Genomic DNA, 26,493 nt, shown 5'->3' with positions numbered 1-26,493 from the left:
ACGTTGTCTATTCTACAAGGTCAGTTCGGCTATATAATTACATAGTGTCAAAAATGTGATGAAGCAAATTAATGCCAGTTCTTGTGTGTGGCAGAGTGTGAGAAATAGGGGTCATCTGAATAGGCCTACTATCTATATTTTAGAACATGGTATATTCAGGAATATATTTCGTAGTCTACAGGAGGGGAGTGAAGGGATGTATTTCACTTAGATTGTGGTTTAACTGTTGGCTGTTAGATAGCCGGTGACTTATTTACCCTATAGCTTTCTGTCCATGCGCTCCCAATCGTGCGAGAATATTAAAAGACGTTAAGCACTTGTGCTGCATATATCGCTATTATATACATTAGTGGCTCTCTACGAAGAGCTTGTCAGCGCTAATGCCCGAGAGTAATGAGTGCTCTCGTGGGAATCGTGAAACTTGCACTGACAGAGATAGATAGAGAGGGAGACCGCGCCGCGTGCGTGCTCGGCTCGGGCAAGATTGTAATTCAGCGGTTGCCTCATGTCAGCTCAGTCAGTGCTATCCGGGATCCGTGGGACGTCTCCACCCTAACCTAAACCTACCATTAACCTAACCCTTACCATAACCATAACCTTTACCTAACCCTAACTATTTTCTGTATTTTGGGCATGTAAACCACAATTATCCAGGAGGCAGGCCTGACGATTATTATTGTCAGTATGTTCATGCAGTACAGATATCTCTCAGAGATCATGTTCTAGTCTGCAATGTTTTTGTTCAGCATCTGCAATGTTTCTAGTTAAACATTTAAACGGGTGACATCAGTGTCTGGAGGAATTGTTGGAGCGTTGCAACTTAACAACTAGCGGCTGGTCGGTGCATCAACTCTACTGATTGATATTGCTTCCCTAAATGTTTAAATAACCCCCATGTGCAGTGTGGCACCCGGGAAAAAGATCTTCCAGACCATTGCTATCCATCTGCTGTGATGTGGGTGGTCTCATACTGTATAGTTTATTGTCTGTGGTCACCAGAATGTCAATTGTAAATGTCAGTTTTTGGTGTCACTTGTGGGGCCTCACGAGTTTATTAAGCACCATGGACAGCACCCACAAATACTGTACCACTTCAGGAATATATGTTTCAGAGGGGTTGGGTTGAATGCGGAAGACACATTTCAGTTGAATTCATTCAGTTGTACAACTGGCTAGGTATCCCCTTTACCTTTCCCTTTCCCTTCAAATCTAAGTCTCCAAGCAATGCTCCTCTTGTGCTTATGATGTAGCTTGTATGTTCTTGTGATGAAGGACACACTGCAGTCTGAACAGAAACTCAACCACACTGTAATACATACCAACATCCTTTATCGTATCTCTGAAATGCTGTTTTGCTCTAACCTTGAAAACTTCTGCTTCGATTGAAGGATGTTGTGTCAGGGGTACCATTTTATTTACAGAGTTCAAATAGCATTTAATATGAGATGAGATTTTGATTGGGCCTGCCTGGAGTGACAGTTGGACATGGAGGGTTTGCACTTTTGTGATGATTTAATTGGTTCCATTGCACCAGGCATGCTCAATCACGAACCCCCTGCTTGAACCCAGGTCTGAGTAATTCATTCATGACAAACATGCAGTTTGTCACAGGATTGTAGTGACACGCAATGCCACATAGGCTATTTATGTCAGAGATTTTATGAGGCTCACACTGACTGCGCCTGACTCGCTGACAGCCCTAGCAGATCAACCATCCACAACATTTAATCAGTGCATTGAGAGATATACACATAGGGAAGATGCAAATAACTGTTTTATAATCTAGTTCCAATTCACTGTCAACTTTCCCATTGCCCTTTTTCTTGTAATCATAACTGTTGCATGGGGATGGAGAATCTTTTGATAAAGTATAAAAAAATAAAATAATACTTCTTTATAAACCACAACAATCATATACATTTGTTTAGGCTCTGTAGTCCAGCATTTTGGATTTGAAATGATACAATGACAAAGAAGTTAAAGTGTAAACTGTCAGCTATAATTTAAGGACATTTCCGTGTGAACCGTTTAGAAATTACAGCACTTTTTGTACATAGTCCCCGCATTTTAGGAGACCAAAAGTAAGGTAACAAGGTCAGATTGCACCTCTAACAGTTGGGGCAATGGCATGCATACAGATTAATATTGCACGTTTTTACAACCACGGGACTAGAGAGGAGAGGACAGGAGAGCGGAGTAGAGGAGGTTGAAGGATAAGGAGCAGAGAGTTGGACAGAGGAAAGGAGAGAGGGGAGGAGAAGAAGGTGACGTGGAGAGGAGCGGAGCGGGATACTGCCAAATGGTTTTCAACATAGCCATTGAGACTAGGCTGCCAACGGACCTGGGGAGATGCTACATTTCAAACAACATAATGTAGTTTACATGTAGTTAACACAGCCTCTCAAAGAAATCCACAATGATTGTGAAAGCAGGCCTCAGTTGTTCCTTATCCAATTATCAAAAAATGGAAGTACTAACGTAACAAGCCATTGACAAAGAAATCATTGTATGGTATGTTTACGCTGGGATCATTATCATTTGGTAACATGGATGAGCCCTATTTATAGATTAATCTTAACCATGCTCCCAGATTTAGATTTGGCAAATATAACACACTTTTGGCATATGTTCTTAATATTTTCCTGTGGGAATAAAAGGGAATATGAGGGAGTCCGTAGAGAGTTTGGTCTAACCTCTGATTAGAGGCGGAGAGCAGGCCGAAAAAGCCCTGTTTGTCTGTGTGTTTGTTTCGGTGTCAGTGTGTTGGGTCTGTGTTTTGTGTCTGTGTGCGTGGTGAATAAACAGCACGTCTCCGTTACCCTAATCCACTCAAAGGCTGTTTTTCAAGATTAACCACATCACAAGATCACTGGCTTCAGATAGAGGAAGATGGGGTTGTCTTGTGTGTCTATGGCCCTATGTCCTCTCAGATATCCAAAGGTGCATAGGGTGCATGGGTGGGTTTGGAATTGGGGCTTTGTTTTTCAGTAGTATTCAATGGGTCAATCAATACATGTATATGTTGTTGTTTAGATGGGTGTTGGTGTAGACACATGGTTGTCTACTAATAATTCAATTACTTTTTTTGTGTTCAGATGGGTTTCTGTTGGTGTGCCTAAAGGTTAAACCTATTTTAAAACATGTTGATGTGTCCATTCGGGTCAGGTTTGTGTCCTCTCTTGACATGGGTGCAAATGCCTAAAGATGTGCCTTGTATTACTGTAGCTTAGTATGGGGAGGATATGTACCTTTCTCTCCCAACAATCTACATAAATCTCAATGACAAATTTGACCTTTTAGATAGATATGTACACCTCTAACTTATAAGGTCATACTTTACAACCTTAAAGTTAGTCATTGGCACAGTAATTTTTTGCCTACTTACCGAGCTACAGTGAATTTAAAATAATTGCTTAGAGAGAGGTTGAAAATAAGAACCAAACTCCTAGAGCAGCAGACAGGGCTGAGGAACAAAAATAGTAAATCAGTTGCATGAGCAGCCCTCTCAATCCAACTCCCACTGGCTTTGTCCTTCACTCTTGCTCCTCCGTTCTCCCTTAATTCGCCGGTAATTTTATAGCTCAGTGGCTGCTGGATGCCCCAATGTCACCTATGTCTCCAAAAAAAAAACGTAAAGTGAGAGACTCTTAAAGTGCAGAGCCTGTGAGTTTGACTGGGCGTGTGATGACAATCTCCACTCAGACACATTCAGTTGTGTCTCAATGAGCTTACCCTGTGGATGGCTCCCCCATTACGATTTTCTTTTTCAATTTGATTTCCCTAGAATAGATGAAATACCTTTTTTTATTGGAGGGAAAGAGCTCAATTCTTATCCACGCTCTGAGCATAATTTGACTACGAATGTAGTCAGCTGTGTCTAATTGGCTTCAGTTAAATTTGATTGCAGGAGAGAAAAAGGCTTTAGCACATACCGTGTAATTTCAACCAAATCACATTTTAATTTGCGGTTGTGGATAATTCATTCAGATAGTAAAAGCTGATTAATATAATTACTCTATTGTCCTGCATACGCTTCTGCGGAGGTGGTCTGGGCTAATATTCAGACATTATATGGTCTAATACAGATGATTGCATTCTGTGAATGGCTATGTCCCAATTTGACTCGATGTCGCTAGAAAACATTCTCTGTCCTATGCACGTCATTGACTCAAGTCCGTCTTTTTACCAACACCAATATCGATATCAAAATACACAAAAAACTATACAAGGAGGAATTGTTTTGGAATGAAATCATTGAGGGCTCGTATCTATTTGATATCTTGTTTGCTTTATAAACAATAAACATCACTTGGCATAGGAGATAAGAGAGAGAAGGAGTAGACATTCATAACAGATAATATGAACGCCATTGAGTGAAAACGCGTCATAGATTTTATTCCGGACTAGACACTTGACTTCAGCGCTAGACAATGACTATCACATGAAGCATCAAACATTGGTCATTAGAGCTCCGATAAACAAACAAGGAACCAAATAGAGCACCTATTCATTTGTGAATAGGACAGCTGCAACTCTCCATATCTACTGTGCTCAGCCACTCACATGAAAGAAAAACAGACTCGTAGATTGAGCTGTCTAAATGTTGAGAATTTAGTTCCATCAGGGCCCACTCATGTTTCCCTGTGTGTGTCATGGGCATGCTGGGTAGTGTAGTTTATACATTAGAGCCCCACTGTGGAGTATAGACAAGAATTCCAACAGTGGGTGAATGGCCTGTGGTGGCGATCAATGTCCATTTTAGGAGTAGCTTCAACTTTAACCTCCGTCAAAAACTTGCACTTCGTACAAAGCTGCTGTGGATCGAATGTCTTGGTCGCTTATTGGAACGTGTTGTCTGTTCTTTGACCCCAAAAAGTGTTCTGTTTATCCACTTCTCTTTGAGGCTTTAACTGTTGAAAGCATTTGTAAGGCATAGACTTGCATTGAGCAGGGTTCTGTGTTCTTGTGGCCAGTCATGTATGGACACCCAAGGTGTATATCACAGTAAATATGTGACAGGGTAATGTTGTGCTGTATGTTGTGTGGTGGTTTGCGTTGTGTTGTGATCATTGGCAAATGTTCAATTATCAGGGTACTGGTGGGTCTTGGGTACAGATGGATCAGATGCATATCATTACAGAAATAACTAACACCTTCACAGCTTAAGGTGTTGTACTGTCTACTTTGAAGAATAAACACTCTACAAAGTATTACATATAGTTGAGCCATACTCTTCCAACTGTCATAGTTCTATAGACAAATCAGGAATCAGTAAACATTGAATTGGCTTTAGCAGATACTTTCGGTACATACAGTGACTTCAGAAAGTATTCACACCTCTTTACTTATTCCACATTTTGTTGTGTTTACAGCAGGGCTGCCAACTTTTGAAGAAAGCTTAGAGTAAGATTTGCTATGTCAATTTCATTGCCCACTGGCACAAGCCCCTAGATGGGAAATGTTACTTTTTAAGGCTAATTTCCTACAATTCCATGCATTTTGACATGGCTTAGGCATATGACTAGGGTGAAAAAACAAAACAAAAAAAACAACAGGTCACGTGTATTCAGAATGCTTTGAACATTAAATGAACACTCACAATTCAACAATTTTGTGACATTGGGATTTCTTTTTAGATAAAAACACAAACATTTTGTAATTTGGGTGGACAATCTCTTTAAAATAGGTCTGGAAGAAAATCCTGCTTGCTCTCCAAGAGGGTTGGCCTCCCCTGAAGTGCTGGGTGTTTGAAAATGTTCTTGTTATAACAATCAATATCAATATTCAATTGGTTTATGCCTACTAGTTGAAGATCCTTGTCAGAATGAAAATTGTTCCACTGATCAGACTGAAACATACCGTAGGTCTATCTACTGCCTTTTCGTTGTCACAGCCTAAACGGCAATCACAAAACGAAGGAACTAATGCAAGTGCGGATTAAATCCACTTTAGTACATGCTGCCAAAAGGCATTCTGCAATAGGGACGGGAGTAACCTCTACCTCGTTTTGTTGACAACATTGTACATAAAACAGCGCTACCATGCTACTGTTTTTAGAGGTTTATAAACTCAGCAGAGAATGTTCTCTGTCTCCATTCAGCTCTACTCTAATTTTGAGGGGCGTTTCTTTAAAACATGCATCAAATCCCCTTGATCCCTTACATATGCTTCAATGTGCCGCTGTTCAGTGCTGTGGCAAGACAGGACAATGATAAAGGTTCAGCTCGTGATGTTAAATTGCAGGTGCAGATGCTCCGATTTTAAAATAATTTGGAGCAGTTGAAAAGTTAACGCGCTGACTATACAATAGACTAATTAGACAAATATAAGCAGTGCTTTTCAATGCGTGAGATATGAGGTGTGCGGTGAGAATGTGAGGTCAAATGCATCTGTCTCATGACCAATACATGAGAGTTGGCAGCTCTGTTACAGTCTGAATTTAAAATGGATTATGTTGATATTTTGTGTCAATAATCTACACACAATACCACATAATGTCAAAGTGGAATTTTGTTAGTAGAACATTTCTGAAATGAGTAAAAAGAAAATGTCATCAGTCAGTAAGTGTTCAACACCTTTGTTATGGCAAGCCTAAACAAGTTCAGGAGTAAAAATGTGCTGAACAAATCGCATAATAAGTTGCATGGACTCACTCAATGTTCAATAATAATGGTTAACATGATTTTTGAATGACTAACCCATCTCTGTAACCCACATATACAATTATCTGTAAGGTCCCTCAACCAAGTAATACATTTCAAGCACAGATTCAACCACAAAGACCAGGTAGGTTTTTCAATGCCTTTCAAAGAAAGGCACTGATAGGTAGATTTGTAAAAAAAAAAAAAAAAAAACAGACAGTGAAAATCCCTTTGAGCAGGGAAAAGTTATTAATTATACTTTGCATGGTGTATCAATACACCCAGTCGCTACAAAGATACAGGCGTTTTTCCCAACTCAGTTGCCGGAGAGGAAGGAAACTGCTCAGGGATTTCACCATGAGGCCAATGGTGATTTTAAAACAGTTACAGAGTTTAATGGTTGTGATATGAGAAACTGAGGATGTATCAACAACATTGTAGTTACTCCACAATACTAACCTGAATGACATAGTGAGAAGAAGAAAGCCAGAATAAAAAAATGCATCCTGTTTGCAACAAGGCACATAAGTAATACTGCAAAATAATGTACCAAAGAAATTCACTTTTTGTCCTGAATACAAAGCATTATGTATTTTCACACATGGTGGTGGCGGCATCATGTTATGGTTACGCTTGTCATCGGCAAGGACAAGGGAGTTTTTTAGGATAAAAATAAATGGAATACAGCTATAAGCACAGAAAAAAATCCTAGAGGATACCCTGGTTCAGTCTGCTTTCCAACAGACACTGGGAGATTTTGTCAACTTTCAGCAGGACAATAACCTAAAACACAAGACCAAATCTACACTGGAGTTGCTTACCAAGACGAATGGCTTAGTTACAGTTTTTACTTAAATCGGCTTGAAAATCTAGGGTAATAATTGAAAATGGCTGTTTAGCAATGATCAACAATCTACTTGACAGAGCTTGAATAATTTGTAAAATAATAATCCAGGTGTGAAAGCTCTTAAAGACTAACATAAATAGACTCACAGCTGTAATCACCGCAAAACATGCTTCTACAAAGTATTGACTCAGGGGTATGAATACTTATGTAAATTAGGTATTTCTGTTAATAATTTGCCCAAAAAATGTTAAAATGTCTAAAAACTTGTTTTCACTTTTTCATGATGGAGTATTGTGTATAGATGGGTGAGAGATAAAAACCAATTTAATCGGTTTTGAATTCAGGCTGTAACACAACAAAATGTGGAATAAATCAAGGGGTATGAATACTTTCTGAAGGCACTGTATAATGCAAAAATAAGTAAGTTGGCCATTGTTATCTTTCCGTGACTTTTTGGATTCTGTCTTAATGTCTTACGAAAGTTATTATCCCCTCCTTATGACTGTTTTATGAAGGCATCGTGACTGGTTGCTTCAGGTAAAAGTGTGAACCAAATCCCAAGTCCCTTAGCCAAACAAACATTGACATTTCATATTTGATTGGTGTGATTAAAGCATGTAGAGCATGTAGAGTCTACAAAGCATATATAGTCTATAATGATAAAGGGTATAGGATATGTTTGATGATTTCTTCAGATATGTTCAGCATGCTCTTGGGTAGATTTGGTCCTTAGGCATGCTCAGACCAGCACAGATACACAAAACGCAAAACAGCTCAACATTGACTAGAATTTTAACGTACACTAATGCAACAGACTGTATACCAATGTAGCGGCCGATTATGAATCTGGAATAAGTAATTGAATGCGTCCCTACAAATCAGTTTGATACCCTCTTTGATTAGAGCGGTATGTAAATAATTTGAATTATGGATTTGAATGCACTATGGCTACATCCCAAATGGACCTTATTACCTATGTAGTACACTCCTTTTGACCAGGACCCATAGGGCTCTGGTCAAATGTAGTGCACTAGGGAAAATGGTGCCATTTGGGATACAGGTTAGTAAACCAGCATTATTACCACATTGGAGAGATGTATTGTCGTTGTATCATGTGGTACAGATATGGAATTCAGAGTATTTTAAACAGTTGTTTACCACAGTTTTGATAGAACCATAACCCCCTAAGGTCTAAGGGCCAGGGACTCGGGGAATTGTTTTAAGATTTCAAGGGTCATTTAGCTATTTTATTTTTTTATTTTAGGACCCCTGTAATTATATAAAAATGTTGTTTTCATTATTTGATGAAATGCATTGAATAACATGGCTAAAGAGTTTGGAAAAAATATATAAAGGAAGTGTGTTTTGAAGTGTCTGTCCTATATCTAAGAGATATAAGAAAGATCAGGAAATAATATATTTATTTTTTTATCCATATTTAACCCCTTTTGTAGGCACTAAAGTACTTCCATATACACTGAGTGTCCAAAACATTAGGAGCACCTGCTTTTTCCATGACATAGACTCCAGGTGAAAGCTATGATCCCTTATTGATGTCACCTGTTAGAAGGCAGGTTAAAGAAGGATTTTATGCCTTGAGACAATTGAGACATGGATTGTGTAAGTGTGCCAAGTGAACGGGCATGACAAAAGATTTAAGTGCCTTTGAATAGGGTATTGTAGTAGGTGCCAGGCGCACAGGTTTGAGTGTGTCAAAAACTTCAACGCTGCTGGGTTTTTCATTCTCAACAGTTTCCTGTGTGTATCAAGAATAGTCTACTACCCAACTTGACAAAACTGTGGGAAGCATTGGAGTCAACATGGGCCAGCATCCATGTGGAATGCTTTTGACACCTTGTTGAGTCCATTGCCCTGACGAATTGAGGCTGTTCTAAGGGGAAAAGGGGTTGCAACTCAATATTCGGAAGATGTTCCTAATGTTTTGTACACTCAGTGTATACTTCCATTCATTTTTTTAACTGATACCGGGCTACCTTCAGATTAGTCTTGTGAGGCTTGTGCTCCTAGAGCAAAATGGAGAAAACCATCGAATTCGTGAGTCTCAACATATTAATTTGTAGCCCAAATTAAAAAGACCGGTTTTCGGGATGTCTCCTGGTTTTACAACACTGGTGTAGCTGTGGTGGATTGAGATGCAGCCCAAAAGCTTGTGACCTTTTTGGTACGTCAGAACAGTGGCATGTATTCATGGATGCCAAGGGAAACCAGGCTTCCTCAAAAATTGGTCCAATAAAAACATACAAATTCTAGAACAATTTATCTTTAGTCAATCTGTGTTTTCATAATTTTCCTTAAATACGTAAGTGGCTGAATCGATCTCATCAGATAAGTCCTCAGAGCGAGGGAAACAGCACCCCTCTGTCCAGTATGTGGAGCCCATGCATCTGAGGCTATTTGGACAAAAAGAGTATGACATGTTTCAACTGTAGCATTAATTAATGCCAGTGAGCATTTTGCCAATCAGCGTTGAGTTTAGATTTGGCCTCACACAAATCAAATCACATCAAAAGCAAAAGACTTGCCTGTTCCTGGTCTGCTTGTGTTGTTGTCCTGCAGTAGCTAGCTAGCTAGATCTGCAATTTCCTAAATTGTGGATTCAGATATGGATTTGGACTTGTGGGTAGCGAGTTAGAGAGTTGGGCTTGCAACCAAAAGGTCGCTGGTTCAAAGAGCCGACAAGGTGAAAAATTTGTCAATGTGCTCTCGAGCAAGGCATTTAAAGGAAAATTCCACACAAAACCATTAGTTCATTGTTGATATAGTTCCAAAATGTTTTGCTTGTCAGCACTCAAGTTTTCAAGATATGTAACTTTCAAAATACAGAAATCATACCAATCATACCGAAATCATACCAAATGAAACAAATATCGACCTATTTTTAGGTGGAGTTTTCCTTTAATCCTAATTTTCTCCAGGGGTGCCGTGTTGCTGTGGCTGACTCTGTAAAGCAACACATTTTACTGCACCTATCAGGTGTACAGAATGTGACAATAAAATATATATATATTTTTTTTAACTTAATTGTCCATGGAGGACAATGATTATAATTACAATTCTGATGTAACCATAAATTCATACGTTTTGCCACTGGCCTGAGACGATTGAAGTAACCTAGATGTAGTAGGCTCACGTTAACTAGCTAGCTAACTTAGCTGGTTCATTGTTGCTCTACGCTAGCAAGCATTTTAGCCATGTAGCCTAGGCTAGGACAACAAAAACTAAAAGCTTGTACTATTGTGTGACGGAGTCATAGACCATTTTGCCAACATGAAAGAGAGGAGGATGACATTGGTGTTCAACTAGTCTACAGGTAGGGTGAGTCAACATGTTTTTTCTACTCGCGCACACGCACAGACACACAAACAGAAATCAGTACCATGGAGAGCAACATGATATTTAGCAACGTTGATTGGACTAAAATGTTTTAGGTATCTTTAAATTTGTTTTCACTGTATTACACTAAGCATATATAGCCTAGTTGATTTGATGATGTTTAAGTTGAAATCATGCGCTAATAATAGAGGAAGTGCTCCTGTTTTCTTTGTGATGGTTTCTCTTCATGGTTCTAAATCAGTAGTTGTTTAGTAAACTATCAGCCTGGTCTCATAGACTAGAATCAACATACTAAAAGAAAATCCATATGTTACATTTGGTACAGAAGACAGAAGGTTACTTAAGGCAAAAACAAAAGAAGGGTGCTTGGTCAGGGTGGATGAATGGGCGTGAAGGTTGCATGTTTGAATCTTATCACAGACAACTTTACCATTTTAGCTAAGTAGCAACTTTGAAACTACTTACTATGTTACCTAACCCTAACATTAACCCTTTAACCTAACTCCTAACCTTAACCCTAGCCTAGCTAACTTAAGCTAACTAGCTAACGTTAATGTTAGCCACCTTGCTATTGTTTGCCACAACAAATTGGAATTCGTAACATGTCACACTGTACGCATTGAAAATTCGTGCCGTTATACGAATTGTAATTTGTAACATATCATACGAAATGGATGATGGAAATCCACAAATTAATACATACCATACCAAACTTTAACTTATTGACACTACCCATCCCTTAAGCGGGTGTCACGCCCTGGTCTTTATATTTTGTGTTTTCTTTATTATTTTGGTCAAGCCAGGGTGTGACATGGGTTTATTTATGTGGTGTGTTTTGTCTTGGGGTTTTCGTAGGTATTGGGATTGTGGTTTAGTGGGGTTCTCTAGCAAAGTCTATGGCTGTCTGAATTGGTTCTCAATCAGAGGCAGGTGATTATCGTTGTCTCTGATTGGGAACCATATTTAGGCAGCCATATTCTTTGAGTGTTTCGTGGGTGATTGTTCCTGTCTCTGTGTTTGTTTTGCACCAGTATAGGCTGTTAGGTTTTCGTGTTACGTTTCTTGTTTTTGTATTGTTTGTTTTTCATCATTATTAAAGATGAGTCTAAATTACCACGCTGCATTTTGGTCCGACTCTCCTTCACCTAAAGAAAACCGTAACAGAATCACCCACCACAACAGGACCAAGCGGCGTGGTGACAGGCAGCGGCAGCAGGATTTACGAAGTCTGGAGTACACGACTTGGGAGGAAATAGACGAGGGGTATTGGAGAATGGAGTTGGAGAGACAAGCACGGCGGCGCGGACGGGAGGCCGAGAGTCAGCCCAAAAAATTTATTGGGGGGGGGGGCTCAGGGAGAGTGTGGCAGAGTCAGGAGTCAGACCTGAGCCAACTCCCCCTGTTTATCGTGAGGAGCCAAGGAGGAGACCAGAGCCGGTGTTGGAGGTGAGCGAAGCAGAGACTGTGAAGGAGTTAATGGGGAAATTGGAGGAGAGAGTTATGAGGGAGTTGCTGTGTTGGTGCTTTAGGTACGGAATTCGCCCGACGGAGCGTGTCGGGGATTTGATGGCACCTGGGTCAGCGCTCCATACTCGTCCAGAGGTGCGTGTTAGTCGGCTGGTGAAGATTGTGCCAGCCTCACGCACTAGGCCTCCTGTGCACCTCCCTAGCCTTGCACGTCCTGTGCCAGCCCTGCTCTCAAGATCTCCAGTACGCCTTCACGGTCCGGTCCATCCTGTGCCACCTCCACACACCAGCCCTTCGGTGGCAGCTCCCCGCACCAGGCTTCCTGTGCGTGTTCTCGGCCCAGTACCACCAGTGCCGGCACCACGCATCAGGCCTACAGTGCGCCTCGCCTGTCCAACGCTGCCAGAGCCTTCCTCCTCTCCAGCGCTGTCGGAGTCTCCCGCCTGTCCAGCGCTGCCAGAGCCTTCCTCCTCTCCAGCGCTGTCGGAGTCTCCCGCTTATCTAGCGCTGCCAGAGCCTTCCTCCTCTCCAGCGCTGCCGGAGTCTCCCGCAAGTTCAGCGCAGTCAGAGCCTTCCTCCTCTCCAGCGCTGTCAGAGTCTCCCGCCTGTTTAGCGCTGCCAGAGCCTTCCGCCTCTACAGCGCTGCTGGAGTCTCCCGCCTGTTCAGAACTGCCAGTCTGCATGGATCAGCCAGAGCTGCCAGTCTGCATGGATCAGCCAGAGCTGCCAGTCTGCATGGATCAGCCAGAGCTGCCAGTCTGCATGGAGCAGCCAGAGCCGCCAGTCAGCCAGAATCTTCCGGATCCGCCTTTCAGCCAGGATCGGCTATTCAGCCAGGATCCGCCAGTCAGCCAGGATCTGCCGGAACCACCAGTCAGCCAGGATCTGCCAGAACCACCAGCCAGCCAGGATCTGCCAGAGCCTACTACCTGCCTGAGCTTCCCCTCAGTCCCGAGCTTCCCCTCAGTCCCGAGCTTCCCCTCAGTCCCGAGCTTCCCCTCAGTCCCGAGCTACCCCTCAGTCCCGAGCTGCCCCTCAGTCCAGTGGGGTCCTTGGTGAGGGGTATTAGGCCAAGGTCGGCGGCGAGGGTCGCCAATCAAAGGACTCATTACAAGGGGACTAAGACTTGGTTGGAGTGGGGTCCACGTCCCGAGCCGCCACCGTGGACAGACGCCCACCCGGACCCTCCTTTATGGGTTTAGTTGTGCGGTCGGGAGTCCGCACCTTGGGGGGGGGTTCTGTCACGCCCTGGTCTTTATATTTTGTGTTTTCTTTATTATTTTGGTCAGGCCAGGGTGTAACATGGGTTTATTTATGTGGTGTGTTTTGTCTTGGGGTTTTCGTAGGTATTGGGATTGTGGTTTAGTGGGGTTCTCTAGCAAAGTCTATGGCTGTCTGAATTGGTTCTCAATCAGAGGCAGGTGATTATCGTTGTCTCTGATTGGGAACCATATTTAGGCAGCCATATTCTTTGAGTGTTTCGTGGGTGATTGTTCCTGTCTCTGTGTTTGTTTTGCACCAGTATAGGCTGTTAGGTTTTCGTGTTACGTTTCTTGTTTTTGTATTGTTCGTTTTTCATCATTATTAAAGATGAGTCTAAATTACCACGCTGCATTTTGGTCCGACTCTCCTTCACCTAAAGAAAACCATAACAGCGGGATAATTGTCATCAGCAACCGCTGAATAGCATAGCGCCACAGTCAAATCATATGACTAAAAATATTCATATTCATGAAATCACAAGTGCAATATTGCAAAACACAGCTTAGCCTTTTGTTAATCCACCTGTCGTCTCAGATTTTTAAATTATGCTTTACAGCGAAAGCAATCCAAGCGTAAGTTTATCGATCGCATGACAAAACATTAAGTACACTTAGTATCAGGTAGCTTGGTCACGAAAATCAGAAGCAATCAAATTAATCATTTACCTTTGATCTTCGGATGTTTTCACTCACGAGACTCCCAGTTACACAACAAATGTTCCTTTTGTTCCAAAAAGATTATTTTAAAATCCAAAATACCTCTGTTTGTTTGTCACGTTATGTTCAGAAATCCACAGGAAATAGCGGTCACGACAACGCAGACAAAAATTCCAAATAATATCCATAATGTCCACAGAAACATGTCAAACGTTTTTTATAATCAATCCTCAGGTTGTTTTTAAAATATATATTCGATAATAATATATCAACCGGGAGTGTAGGTTTTTCAATAGGACAGGGAGAAACAATGGCCGCTTTACTCTGTTGCGAAAAACTCACTCTGAGAGCCCCCACCTATCCACTTACGCAATGTGATATTTCTCGCTCATTTTTCAAATAAAAGCCTGAAACTTTGTCTAAAGACTGTTGACACATTAGGGAAGCCACGGAAAAAGGAATCTGGTTGATATCCCTTTAAATGGAGGATAGGCATGCATAGGAACAGAATAAATAAATAAGAGGCTAACTCCTTTGTCTGGATTTTCCTCAGGTTTTCGCCTGCAATATCAGTTCTGTTATACTCACAGACAATATTTTGACAGTTTTGGAAACTTTAGAGTGTTTTCTATCCTAATCTGACAATTATATGCATATTCTAGTTTCTGGGGCTGAGAAATAGGCAGTTCCAAATGGGTACATTTTATAGCCAAAAACAAAAATACTGCCCCCTACACGCAAAAGGTTAACAGATGGTATCATACCTATTTGATGTGTTCTGGACTTTAGTTTACTATGTTACGTCTACCCTTGAGTCCAGGTTGCAGATGTCAGAAACATTAAATTGCTTGACCATGCTGTAGGTCAGGGGTCTGCATCAGGCTGATCATACAGAGCCAAAACCGTCTCGTGAGTGATTTTGTTTTGTTTTGTTTTTCTTTATTTTTTTACAATTTTCTACATTGTAGAATAATAGTGAAGACATCAAAACTATGAAATAACACATATGGAATTATGTATTAAACAACAACAAAAAAATGTGATTTTCTGGATTTTGTTCCTCATTTTGTCTGTCATAGTTGAAGTATACCTATGATGAAAATTACAGGCCTCTCTCATCTTTTTAAGTGGGAGAACTTGCACAATTGGTGGCTGACTAAATACTTTTTTTGCCCCACTGTATGTGTCTTCACTCTTCTACATTAATATGGATGCTAACATGATTACAGACATTCCTGAATGATTCATGAATAATGATGAGTGAGAAAGTTACAGATGCTTAAATATCATACTCTTCCCCCAAATAAAATGCTAACCTCCCCTTTTATTGTGACGGTGAAAAGTTGGCATGTCTTGGAGGTATCATGCAGTATTTGTGCATCACTCATCATTATTCACGATTAATTCAGGACTATCCGTAATCATGGTAGCATCCACATGAATGTAGAAGTGTTTAGAAACATATTATATTCTTATGTACAACAGAAGTGACTCCAAAAATGACAAAATACATTATTTACCATTCATTTTTATTGGACAAACTATTTTCTGATACAACCAAAACAAACAGCAAATACACCCAACATATTTGTGGAGTCACAAGCTTGATAATAATTGCATGCTAGGAATATGGGACCAAATACTAAACTTTTGACTACTTTAAATCACATAAGTGAATTTATCCCAACCCTTTTGGTCCCCTAAAATGGTGGACTAAGTACAAAAAGTGCTGTAATTTCTAAACAGTTCACACAATAAGGATGAAAATACCCTAAAATTGAAGCGGATAGTCTGCACTTTAACCTCATAGTCATTGTATACAGAACCAACACTACCAAAAATTTGTCACTCTCTCAATACTTTTGGAGCTCACTGTAACTATAAAAGGGATATTTTATGTGTACCTACAAAACATCTCAACCCTAACTCCCCATAGACATGTGCTTCTTCTCCCTTGAGTTTCTTCTCTGAGACATAGATAAATGAAGGCTCTGGATGCATCCCAAATGGCACCCTATTGCCTACACATTGCACTACTTTTGACCTATAGGCCCTGGTGAAAAGTAGTGCACTATAAAGAGAATAGGGTGCCTTTTGGAACATAGCCTTTGTCTGATTGCTTATTGCCAGAGCTGTCAGATATTTATTTATGGTTTTCAGTGTCTCCCTGCAACACAGACTGCACACTCCGATGTGGAGTAACATAGCACATTTGGAAGATGAATGACATTCTATGACAGAAAATCAAAGGCGCAAAAAAATTGGCTTCTGAAAAATGGTGTGGGCAGCCATATTAGTTTTATGACTCTGTTGTTTTATTTGGACTGTAAATCGAAACGGAAACTCTGTCTAGACTGGTGAAAGTAAAGAAAGTTAGACTTGCAGTGCTAGATGGCAACATGCTTGTTTGGTTGGGCTCTACTGTTTAGCAGTCCTTTGCCTGTAGGCCGTTGCCTGTGGATATGTCTGTGTATTTTATTTAACCTTTATTTAACTAGGCAAGTCAGTTAAGAACAAATTCTTATTTACCATGACGGCCTATCCCGGCCAAACCCTAACACGGATGGCGCCGCCCTATGGCACTCCCAATCACGGCCGGTTGTGATACAGCCTGGAATCGAACCACGGTCTGTAGTGACACCTCTAGCACTGAGGTGCAAAGCCTTAGACCGCTGTGCCACTCGGTAGCAATGTGTACAGTAGGTGTGATAACAATTTACTTGAAGTGTTATTTATGACACATCCATAATAGGGTCATAAGCATATTGTAAAGTGGCATAACTCTTCAAGTAAAGGCATGTGTCACTGAATGTGTGTTGGGGCTTACTGTGATTCCAATGACTTCAGCTATGAAGCTCTGAATGACTTCAGCTGTGAAGCTCTGAATACAATATATGAGCTGCAGTAGAACGGTCATGGGGGATGTCTCCCCACTATGGGGAGGGGGGAGGGGGGGTGCTCTAAGTGAAACACACCCAGGCAATTTTTTTTATTTTCCTGGAGGCTAGGCATTTGTCAGGGCCCTGCCACGGTTTCCTAATCCCCATAATGGTAATAGAGACACGTCGGGCCAGAACTCTCATGACTCTATCTTTGCTCATAATTGAGTTAATAAATTAAGGATGATGATTCCAAAACTGCTAAGTAGGAAATTGTAGAAAGAGAAAGAGAGAGTGAGGTGAAGAGAAAAGCTCATGCATGGAGGGATTTGACAATTTAGAGCTGCTGTCAACATTCAAGGACAAGGCAGCCTTTTATTTGTGAAATTAATGAAATGAGCGTCAGCCTAACCTCTGATAATAGATCAGCCTCCTGGGCCCTTTGGGGGTCGTAAATGATACAACACTTTGGTCCCAGAACGAAGGGGTGCCCCCTGGCATTCAAATATGGACAGCCGAAAACTGCACTCTCCATAGCTGTTGGAGAGGTGCTTGACTATTTGAAAATTTTCCGGAGCAGGAGAAATATGATGGTTTAGTTTACAATTACCCCGTGAAACCTCCAAGATACATTTAATAAATAGACACTGAACACCTCCTCTGGAAGATGGAGCAGAAATGTCTAAAAATCGTTTTGATACAGCGACCTGGGTCTAACTGGCCATTTTTCTACTTCACCCCATCTAGCCAATCACATCTTAGAAATGGGTTGGCGGCCAGTAATCCCCTCCCTGTACCTGCAGGGTTTTGTGGGCAATTGAAGCCAGGAAAGCTAGTGGTTTGGATGATGTGGAGAGAGGGTCTTAATGTTGCCACCTTATCAGAACTAGCAGATGTGGATGGAGGAGAGCCTTTTTAAGACCACTGAGGCAGAACTCTGACAGTGCCACAGCCTCTTACCCCACCAGTGCATGGCTATTAACTTAGGCGGCCATCTTGACCCGATGACCAGTGTCCTTTCTCCATGTTAACCTGTGAAATTGTTAAATGCAAACAGTGTTGTGTTTCTGTCTTGTCGAATAGAGGTAATGACACACGCTGATACTGTACAGCTGGTAAAAGGCTGCTTGTTTGTGCCAGGGAGTTGCTACAGTAGTCGGGGGTCATGAAGTTGGAGTGTGAGAGAGAGACTCCGAGAAAGGATTTCATGCAGTGGAGAACAACTACCCCCTCTCATTGAAGGAAATTCAAGGCAGACCGTGGTACTGCAGGCATTGTTAGCTGAAAACAGGATCCCTCATTATAGTGAATGGAAAAAATGGCAATCCTCATGGTTAATTTTTGATCAAATAAAAACATGTTTTGAAGAAATTCATGGTACCAATTATTTATTCTTATACAACAGATGTATGTCCTTGAACCAATTCTTTAAAAATCTCACACAGAACGATAATAACGATAATTTAGCCTGCAGTACCCGGGTCGGCATTCAACTAGAGTTAATCAATGAGAGGGGGCAGCACTGAGCTAGCCAGCAACATCACTTCCTGGTGTAGTTCAAACTGCGCATGTTCTCGCGTGGGCAAAAGTCTGTCCTCCATCCTTTCTCCTCCGTGACCCGTAAACCACTAAGTGGTTGAGTGGTCGAGGAGTGTGTCAGTTTGTTAGTAGGCAAACGGAAGAGTGTCCTTCACTCCTAAAAAAATGTAGTCCAATTTTATTTGTCACATGCTTCATAGACAACAGGTGTAGACAGAGTGAAATGTTTACTTACGGGTACATTTCCAACAATGCAGAGTAAAGATAAGATACAAATTAGGAATAAATACACAGTGAATAACATAAAAATAATGAGTCAAAATAACATGGCTTTATATAGGGAGTACCAGTACTGAGTTGATGTGCAGGGGTACGAGGTAATTGAGGTAGGTAACAGGATAGATAATAGACAGTAGCAGCAGCGTATGTGGTGAGTGTGAAAGCGTGTATGGTGTCAGTATGCATGTGTGTGCATATTATGTGTGTGTGGGTGTGCGTGTGAGTTAAATAAAGGTTAAAACATTTTTTTTAAGTATTTGTGCGTTGAAGTGTCAGTGTATGTATGTGTGAGTGTGTGGGTAGAGTCCAGTGGGTGTGCATAAAGTATGTGCAAGAGAGTTAGTGCAAAAAAGGGTCAATGCAGGTAGTTCAGGTAGCCATTTGATTACATTTTAGCTGTCTTGTTTAGAAGTCTTATGGCTTAGGGTTAGAAGATGTTCAGGGTCCTGTTGGTACATTGGTACCGCTTGCTGTGAAGTAGCAGAGAGAACAGTCTGTGGATTGAGTGGATGAAGTCTTTGACAATTTTTTGGGCCTTCTTCTGACATCGCCTGGTATAGAGGTCCTGGATGGCAGGGAGCTCGGCCCCAGTGATGTGCTGGGCCGTTCACATTAACCTCCGTAGCGCCTTGCGGTCGGATTCCAAACACTTGTTTAAACCAAGCGATGATGCAGCCAGTTAAGTCGCTCTTGATGGTGCAGCTGTATAACCTTTTGAGGATCTGAGGGCCCATGTCAAATCGTTTCATCCTCCTGGGAGGCAGGAGGTGAGAGGAGGCAGGAAGTGAGCAAATCTAATTGATTAAAGGCCAGCGTCTCCATTAGACGCCATCTTAGCCGACATAATTTTGCTTCAGTGCGCTATTGAGTCATCACATAGGAATGAATGGTGTCACGTGATCGATGGCTAAAACCATTATTGTTATTTTATTGTGTTACTTTTTATTATTTTTTACTTTAGTTTATTTTGAATATTTTCTTAACTCTTTTTTGAACTGCACTCTGTTGGTTAAGGGCTTGTAAGGAAGCATTCATGGTAAGGTGAGGTAAGGTAATACAACACATGTTGTATTCAGCGTATGTGACAAATCAAGTTTGATTTATTTGATATATTTGATATATACAGTCATTGGTTTAATGAAAACAATTCAACCATGCAAATTCCCCTCTTGAAATGCAAATTATGAAGTATTAACTTGCATTTTTCATAAAGTCTCTTCATGCCATTTACTCTGAGCTCCTCCATGCAACTTATAAACCCCTCCCTACCTCAAAGTTGAATTTAAACACAAAATGCCATAATGTTGCTCGTGTTATTCAGGCTTAGATTAAGCCCTATCATGCAGCTCATTTTGAGCCTCGCCATGGAGCTGGTTATCAATGCAGCTCAAGGTGACATGCTGAAACATCGTGGCTAGCACATTGACTATTATACAGCTGAATGAGTAACTTTTGTGACTGTATTATTTACTACTTTATGTTATTCTACTATTACAGATTTATAATCTTAATTTGATCATCCTGTTGTTGCAGGAAATGCAAACTTGTGGTACAAGGTTTAAAAAGTCTTCTAAAGTTGGTTATTTCCACTTCAAAATTTCTAATTTGATTTGCCCTAACTTAAAATGTATCAACCCATGCAAAAATGTCAAATCATTATTTCCACACAATAATTCACAATTTCTGTTGCGACAAGCTTATTTTCCTGCTTTGAGAAACTGGTAAAATTGAGATCCTTCACCTGTACCTAGTGCATGAGTAAACATTTACTCTGCTGTCATTGACATGGTCACAATCATTGACATTGTTATTGTGACACAAGGACCAGCACTTAATCCTAACACACTGTGCTGTTTTAGTATTGTGTTTTTCTTCTTAGGCTGTTTACATCGTATTGTAGGGATCAACCCATGCTAACTCATTCTGCTTCCTATTGTGTCCCTGCTTCAAAATGGATGTGTATGGCATGCACAATGTCTGTGATCTGGGAATTGGATTTGGCTTTCAATTTGACATTCCAGCAATTTTACGTTATGGTAATGTTTATTGTAAGCTCCTACATAAACACTTTGACTCAACATAGAAGAACTCATGTATTGACAATCTGTGGTCTTGAAAATAGTTTGTGTGGATGGAAGCAAGGAAATAGAGCTAGGAAGAAAATGTGCTCAAATCTCTCAAATGTATGTGGGGTTGTTATCCTTTTGTGTGTTTATCCCTGTGTTTTGTGGTTCTGTGTGTCTAGGTATGTCTACTTTTAGCTGAACATTGGTATTTTCCATAGATGTTGAAAGGTATTTTCCAGAACGCTCTTTTGACAACTGATGCTCTCTCTCTCTCTTTTCTCCCTCTCTCCCTAACTCTCTCTGTTTCTCTACAGGACCTTGGTGCGGGAGCTCCACCTGACAGGAACTGGAAAGGAATTGCTATTGCTCTGCTGGTTATTTTGGGGGTCTGCTCTCTTATCACCATGTCTGTCATCCTCCTCACCCCAGGTACGGTATTGGGCATAGATAATAAGTACACTACACCTTGTATATTGACTTAGTTTCAGTACTCAGCTGTTCATCAACATCCTCAATTTGCTGCAATTAAGAACAGTTTATGCTGAGTGACGTACTCAGAAATCTTTAGAATGACTCACAGATGAACAGAGACCACATTGTCCCCTGGTGCTCCAGACAATTTAAAACCCCTTGAGTATCTGATGGGCTAGCTATCTATTGCATTTGGCTGCCACATAATTTCAAACAGAAGTGCTTTGTAGTTATCCAGCCCGGGCCAACATGGCTGACATTCAAAATCATTTGGCCCTTCTCTCTCTGAACAATTAGCATCTGTCCTTGTCAACAGTAGTTTACAAATGGCTTAACAACATCCTCATAAATGGCTTAACATTTTACAGTTAAAACATGTTTACGAAAGCTATTTATTAGACATTGTTAATGTTGTAAATTACTATTGTAGCTGGAATATCTACATAGGCCCGTTATCAGCAACCATCACTCCTGTGTTCCAATGGTTGTGTTAGCTAATCCAAGTGAATCATTTTAAAAGGCTAATTGATCATTGGAAAACCCTTTTGCAATTATGTTAGCACAGCTGAAAACTGGTGTGCTCATTAAAGAAGCAATAAAACCGGACTTCTTTAGACATGTTGAGTATCTGGAGCATCAGCATTTGTGGGTTTGATTACAGGCTCAAAATGGCCCGAAGCAAATAACTTTCTTCTGAAACTTGTCAGTCTATTCTTGTTCTGAAAAATGAAGGCTATTCCATGCGAGAAGTTGCCATGAAACTGAAGATCTCGTACAACGCTGTGTACTACTCCCTTCACAGAACAGCGCAAACTGGCTCTAACTAGAATAGAAAAAGGAGTGGGAGGCCCCGGTGCACAACTGAGCAAGAGGACAAGTACATTAGTACAAGTACATGTCTAGTTTGAGAAACAGGCAGCTTCATTAAATAGTACCCGCAAAAAAAACAGTCTCAACGTCAACAGTGAAGAGGCGACTCTGTGATGCTGGCCTTCTAGGAAGAGTTCCTCTGTCCAGTGGCTGTGTTCCTTTGCCCATCTTAAATATTTTATTTTTATTAGCCAAATTAATATTAGCTAAATTATTTATTAGCTAAATGAATATACTATCAGGGAAACACTGATCATTTCTCTCTCTTTCTCTACTTTTTCCTCTCTCTCTCTCCCTCACCCCTCCAACCTTCCCTCTCTGTTAAATGTTTGGCTCCCTCTTCATCTGAATTTTAAAGGTTGCTCAAAGTGTCTGCCTCTAGAGCAGGTGAAGCTGTCCAAGTGCATCCAATCTTCTGATAAGATTTTATCCTGACTTATTTTATTCATAAAGGCTAAAGTAAGCATCACACTCAAGAGTCCCAACAGCTTTAAAAACTGCCCTAGATTAAAGTTGCTGTTTCCAGACCACTCCACATCTCTAGTCCTTGGTATATTAATCTGACTGTCATTTTTCTGACTAAAGCACAGACCAAAGACATTATTAACAGCTGGATGCAACATGTATAGTCTTTTACAGCTATATGCTGTAGACAGAACACACTATAAACATAGATCTAGAATCAGATTAACTTACCCAACAATGCTGACCTTGACAAGGAGCAACAACATAATGCTGACCTTAGATCAGTGTCTAGAGGCAACCTCTCGACAGAATATGTCTGGGATAGCTTCTAGGTCAAGACCAAGGAGTCTTGACTTTGATTGGAGACTGACTTGATGACCCTAAGTTCTGGGTAACCCCAAGTTCTCGAAAATGTATTTCAGTTCCTCAGAAAGACTTTGATGCAGCAAGCTTCACAAATTCAAAAAAAGAAGCAATACTACACCCCTTTTCCTTTAGTATCATATGCCTTATTGCTATTATTTGCTCCTTCTGTGAGAGAATAAACAATGCTGGAAACTGCAAAATTGATAATGATAAAATAATGATGTGATCATTATTGTCACGGCCGTCTTCCTGGAAATGACTGGACCAAAGCGCAGCGTGATTAGCGTACATTTCTCTTTATTTGAAATGAATGTCGCTAACAAAACAAGGACCCCCACCGTGAAGCTTAATTTGGGCAATCATGCCACTAACAAAGTCTACCCACAAATGCGAAAGGAAACAAGGCTGCCTAAGTATGATTCCCAATCAGAGACAACGATAGACAGCTGCCTCTGATTGAGAACCACACCCGGCCAAACACAAAGAAATAGAAAACATAGAAATAAAGAAACTAGAATGCCCACCCTAGTCACACCCTGGCCTAACCAAAATAGAGAATAAAAGCCTCTCTATGGCCAGGGCGTGACAATTATTGAGTTCCCAGTGATGATAGTTTGTAATTAATAAAAACATTTTGTGATTTTTTTTAAAAAGCGGACAGCCAAGCTGGCAGTGATACCAAACTCACAGTGGAAGATCTGTTCAAGCCTGAGTTTGTTGCCCACGACCCGGAGGCCAAATGGATCAACGGTAAGTGCCAACACGCATACCACAATTCTGCCATAGCTGTTGGATGATGGACAATATTGATGGAACTTGGTTGCAATGTTTTGGTGAGCAGAATGTTTTGTGACATGGTGCATGTCCTTAAACAAGGTGGCGTAGATTGGCAATGAAGTCTCACTGTTGGAAGTTTATTGTTGTTGGTCATGTGAATATTTAGTTATTTAAGCATTTTTGTAACTGAACACAAATAGCTGTGGCAGGGTCTAGGGAAAGTATGTGGAGATTATGCCTGCGTCTTTATTTTAAAAGTTAGGCTTCATTGATAGTCTCTCACTTTGGTTTCATTGTTCCCAAAATAAAGTAAACAATTATATCTATATAGTATATACTGTATATGTGGTATGAGTAAGAATGCTTCAAAACACCTAGAAATAAACTGCTTTGTTGGAGACACTTTGCACACTTACACAAAAATAAACAACTACCTCAAAATCATGTTAGACATTAACACGATCTTGATATACTGAAAGTCTGCAGTCGGTTGTGCAAAGCAAAAACAAAGGGCTGAGTTGGTTCGTCAACAAAAGGATGAATGATCCCTCACCTGCCTTCAACCTTTTTTAAAGTCACTGCCTAGTGTTTCCAGATTTCAATGAAATATGACCTATAGTTACTTACAATTTGAGTGAAATAGTTTTCCTTCCCCCCCAAAAAAAGTTTGTTAAAAATCATATTTTCTGTTGGAATGGTGTGGGTGTATACCAGTCATTAAAAATATTCACGCAGGTAGACCGCTGATTGACCAGCTCATCCTCCTTTAGACCGCTGATTGGCCAGCTACTTTAAATGTGGTGCATTTAAATAATTCATTGTCAAACAAAACCAGGCTTGCATGTCTCATATCCCAGCCTTTGTGTATACCAGCAACTGATTATGCAAATTCAGATACCGAATTTGTACTGTCTTTTCTATCCCTCTGGTACATATTTACATTGTATTGATTCCTTATCTGCTGGATGGGGCTTGTATGTTAAAGTAAGAGCCTGGGAGAGCAGATCTCTGAATAAAGAGTGTTAAGTGAAGCAAAAGTGAATCTGATTATGGTTGTGTTGTACAGACAAGATAACGATCACATTGAGATAATGGGACGCCGACTCCCTAAGATGCTCCGGAGAACCAACTTACAATCTGTTTTCCTTTCCTGCTTTCCCGATGCCATTTGGGCTGTTTGTTTCAGATTCCTCTCTGGCCTTAACTGCTTGACTTCGATCGCATGCACCCAATTGGCCACAGGGAAGAAGCAAGGCCTTTCTGTCCATCAATATTTTATCACCAACTTCTCCACTATCTCCGCACCACCATCTCATTCACAGAGCTGACCTCAGGCTAGAGATAGAGAGAGATAACATTGCATCAAACCAGTCAGAAAACCAGGTTTATGAGTATGGCTTTGAGAATAAATGGGACAAAATGGACCCCAGACAAAGAGGATGAGATAACAAATAGACAGTGAGTGTAACATGGGAGACCTGAAATTGATCATGGTGTGGCTTTGTAGGTTTTAAGATGATCCAGATGAGAGAGAAGCTTTAGATCACTGATGGGCAGCTCCAGTCCTCAGGGGCCTGATTTGTGTTACACTTTTCCCCCCAGCCCTAAAGCTAACACAGCTGATTAATAAATAATAATTAGTTGAATATTGGAGTCAGATGTGTGAGGTGGGGCTGGGGAAAAAGTGTGACACCAACGACTGGAGTTGCCCACCTCTGCTTTAAATAGTTTAGATTGGAATCTATACTGTATGTGGTATTGCAAATGTAGATGTGCAAGGTTATATTAAAACTAGGGCTGATGAAGGTACTATGTTAATTACAGTTAATGTTAGATATCTTAAACAGCGTACATTTTTTTACACATTTAATTGCATCTCCATTCCATCAATCAAAAGTCTGTGTTTCCGCACGGACCCTTTTAAGAGTAACACACAATGCGCTCTGTCTGTGGGTTGTCACTTGTTACCCCAGCCACAAAATTGTCTATATCGTAAGAATTCATGAATACTAAAATTGTCTTTTGGGTCTTAATTTAAGGTTAGGGTTAGGTATAAGGTTAGTAGTGTGGTTAGGGTTAAGTTTAAAATCAGATTTCAAGAAGATAATTTGTAGAAATAGGCAGGGTTTAGCCTTAATTTTGCTGGGGGAGGAGAGAGAGAAATGGGAGATGGGAGAATTAGAGGGAGCATACTTAAGATCACACAGGACACCAGATAAGACAGGAGAATTACACCAGATATGATAGATTGACTCTAGCCCCCAGGCACATAGACTATTGCAACATAGATACTGGAGACTGAGACGGGGGGTTGGGGGACACTGTGGTCCAGTCCAAAGTTATCACCGGACACAGCCAACCAGGCAGGATATAACCCCACCACTTTTCCAAAGCACAGCCCCCACGCCACTAAAGGGATCAACACACTAACTTACTACCCTGAGAGAAGGCTGAGTATAGCCCACGAAGATCTCCCCCACCGCACGAGCCCGAGAAGAGTGCGAGCAACAAGTGACTCAACCCCTTTAATAGGACAGATGCAAAGAATCCCAG

The 26,493-nt window shown here is 40.9% G+C and overlaps 1 protein-coding gene across 1 annotated transcript in view; it reads left to right on the top strand.

Moving 5' to 3' along the window:
• Window positions 1–26,493, top strand: part of LOC139380418 (inactive dipeptidyl peptidase 10-like) — a 146,094-nt gene that overhangs the window by 444 nt on the left and 119,157 nt on the right. Inside the window, exons 2-3 of the mRNA XM_071123078.1 lie at window positions 21,306–21,420; window positions 23,818–23,913. Of these exons, the coding sequence (XP_070979179.1) occupies window positions 21,306–21,420; window positions 23,818–23,913 (211 nt within the window). The remainder of the gene's footprint in view (window positions 1–21,305; window positions 21,421–23,817; window positions 23,914–26,493) is intronic.

The sequence above is a fragment of the Oncorhynchus clarkii genome, chromosome 22, assembly GCF_045791955.1.
Source record: "Oncorhynchus clarkii lewisi isolate Uvic-CL-2024 chromosome 22, UVic_Ocla_1.0, whole genome shotgun sequence".
NCBI classification, from domain to species: Eukaryota; Metazoa; Chordata; class Actinopteri; order Salmoniformes; family Salmonidae; genus Oncorhynchus; species Oncorhynchus clarkii.
The sequence above is the reverse complement of the archived record's forward strand: the minus strand, read 5'-3'. Positions and strand labels throughout refer to the sequence as shown.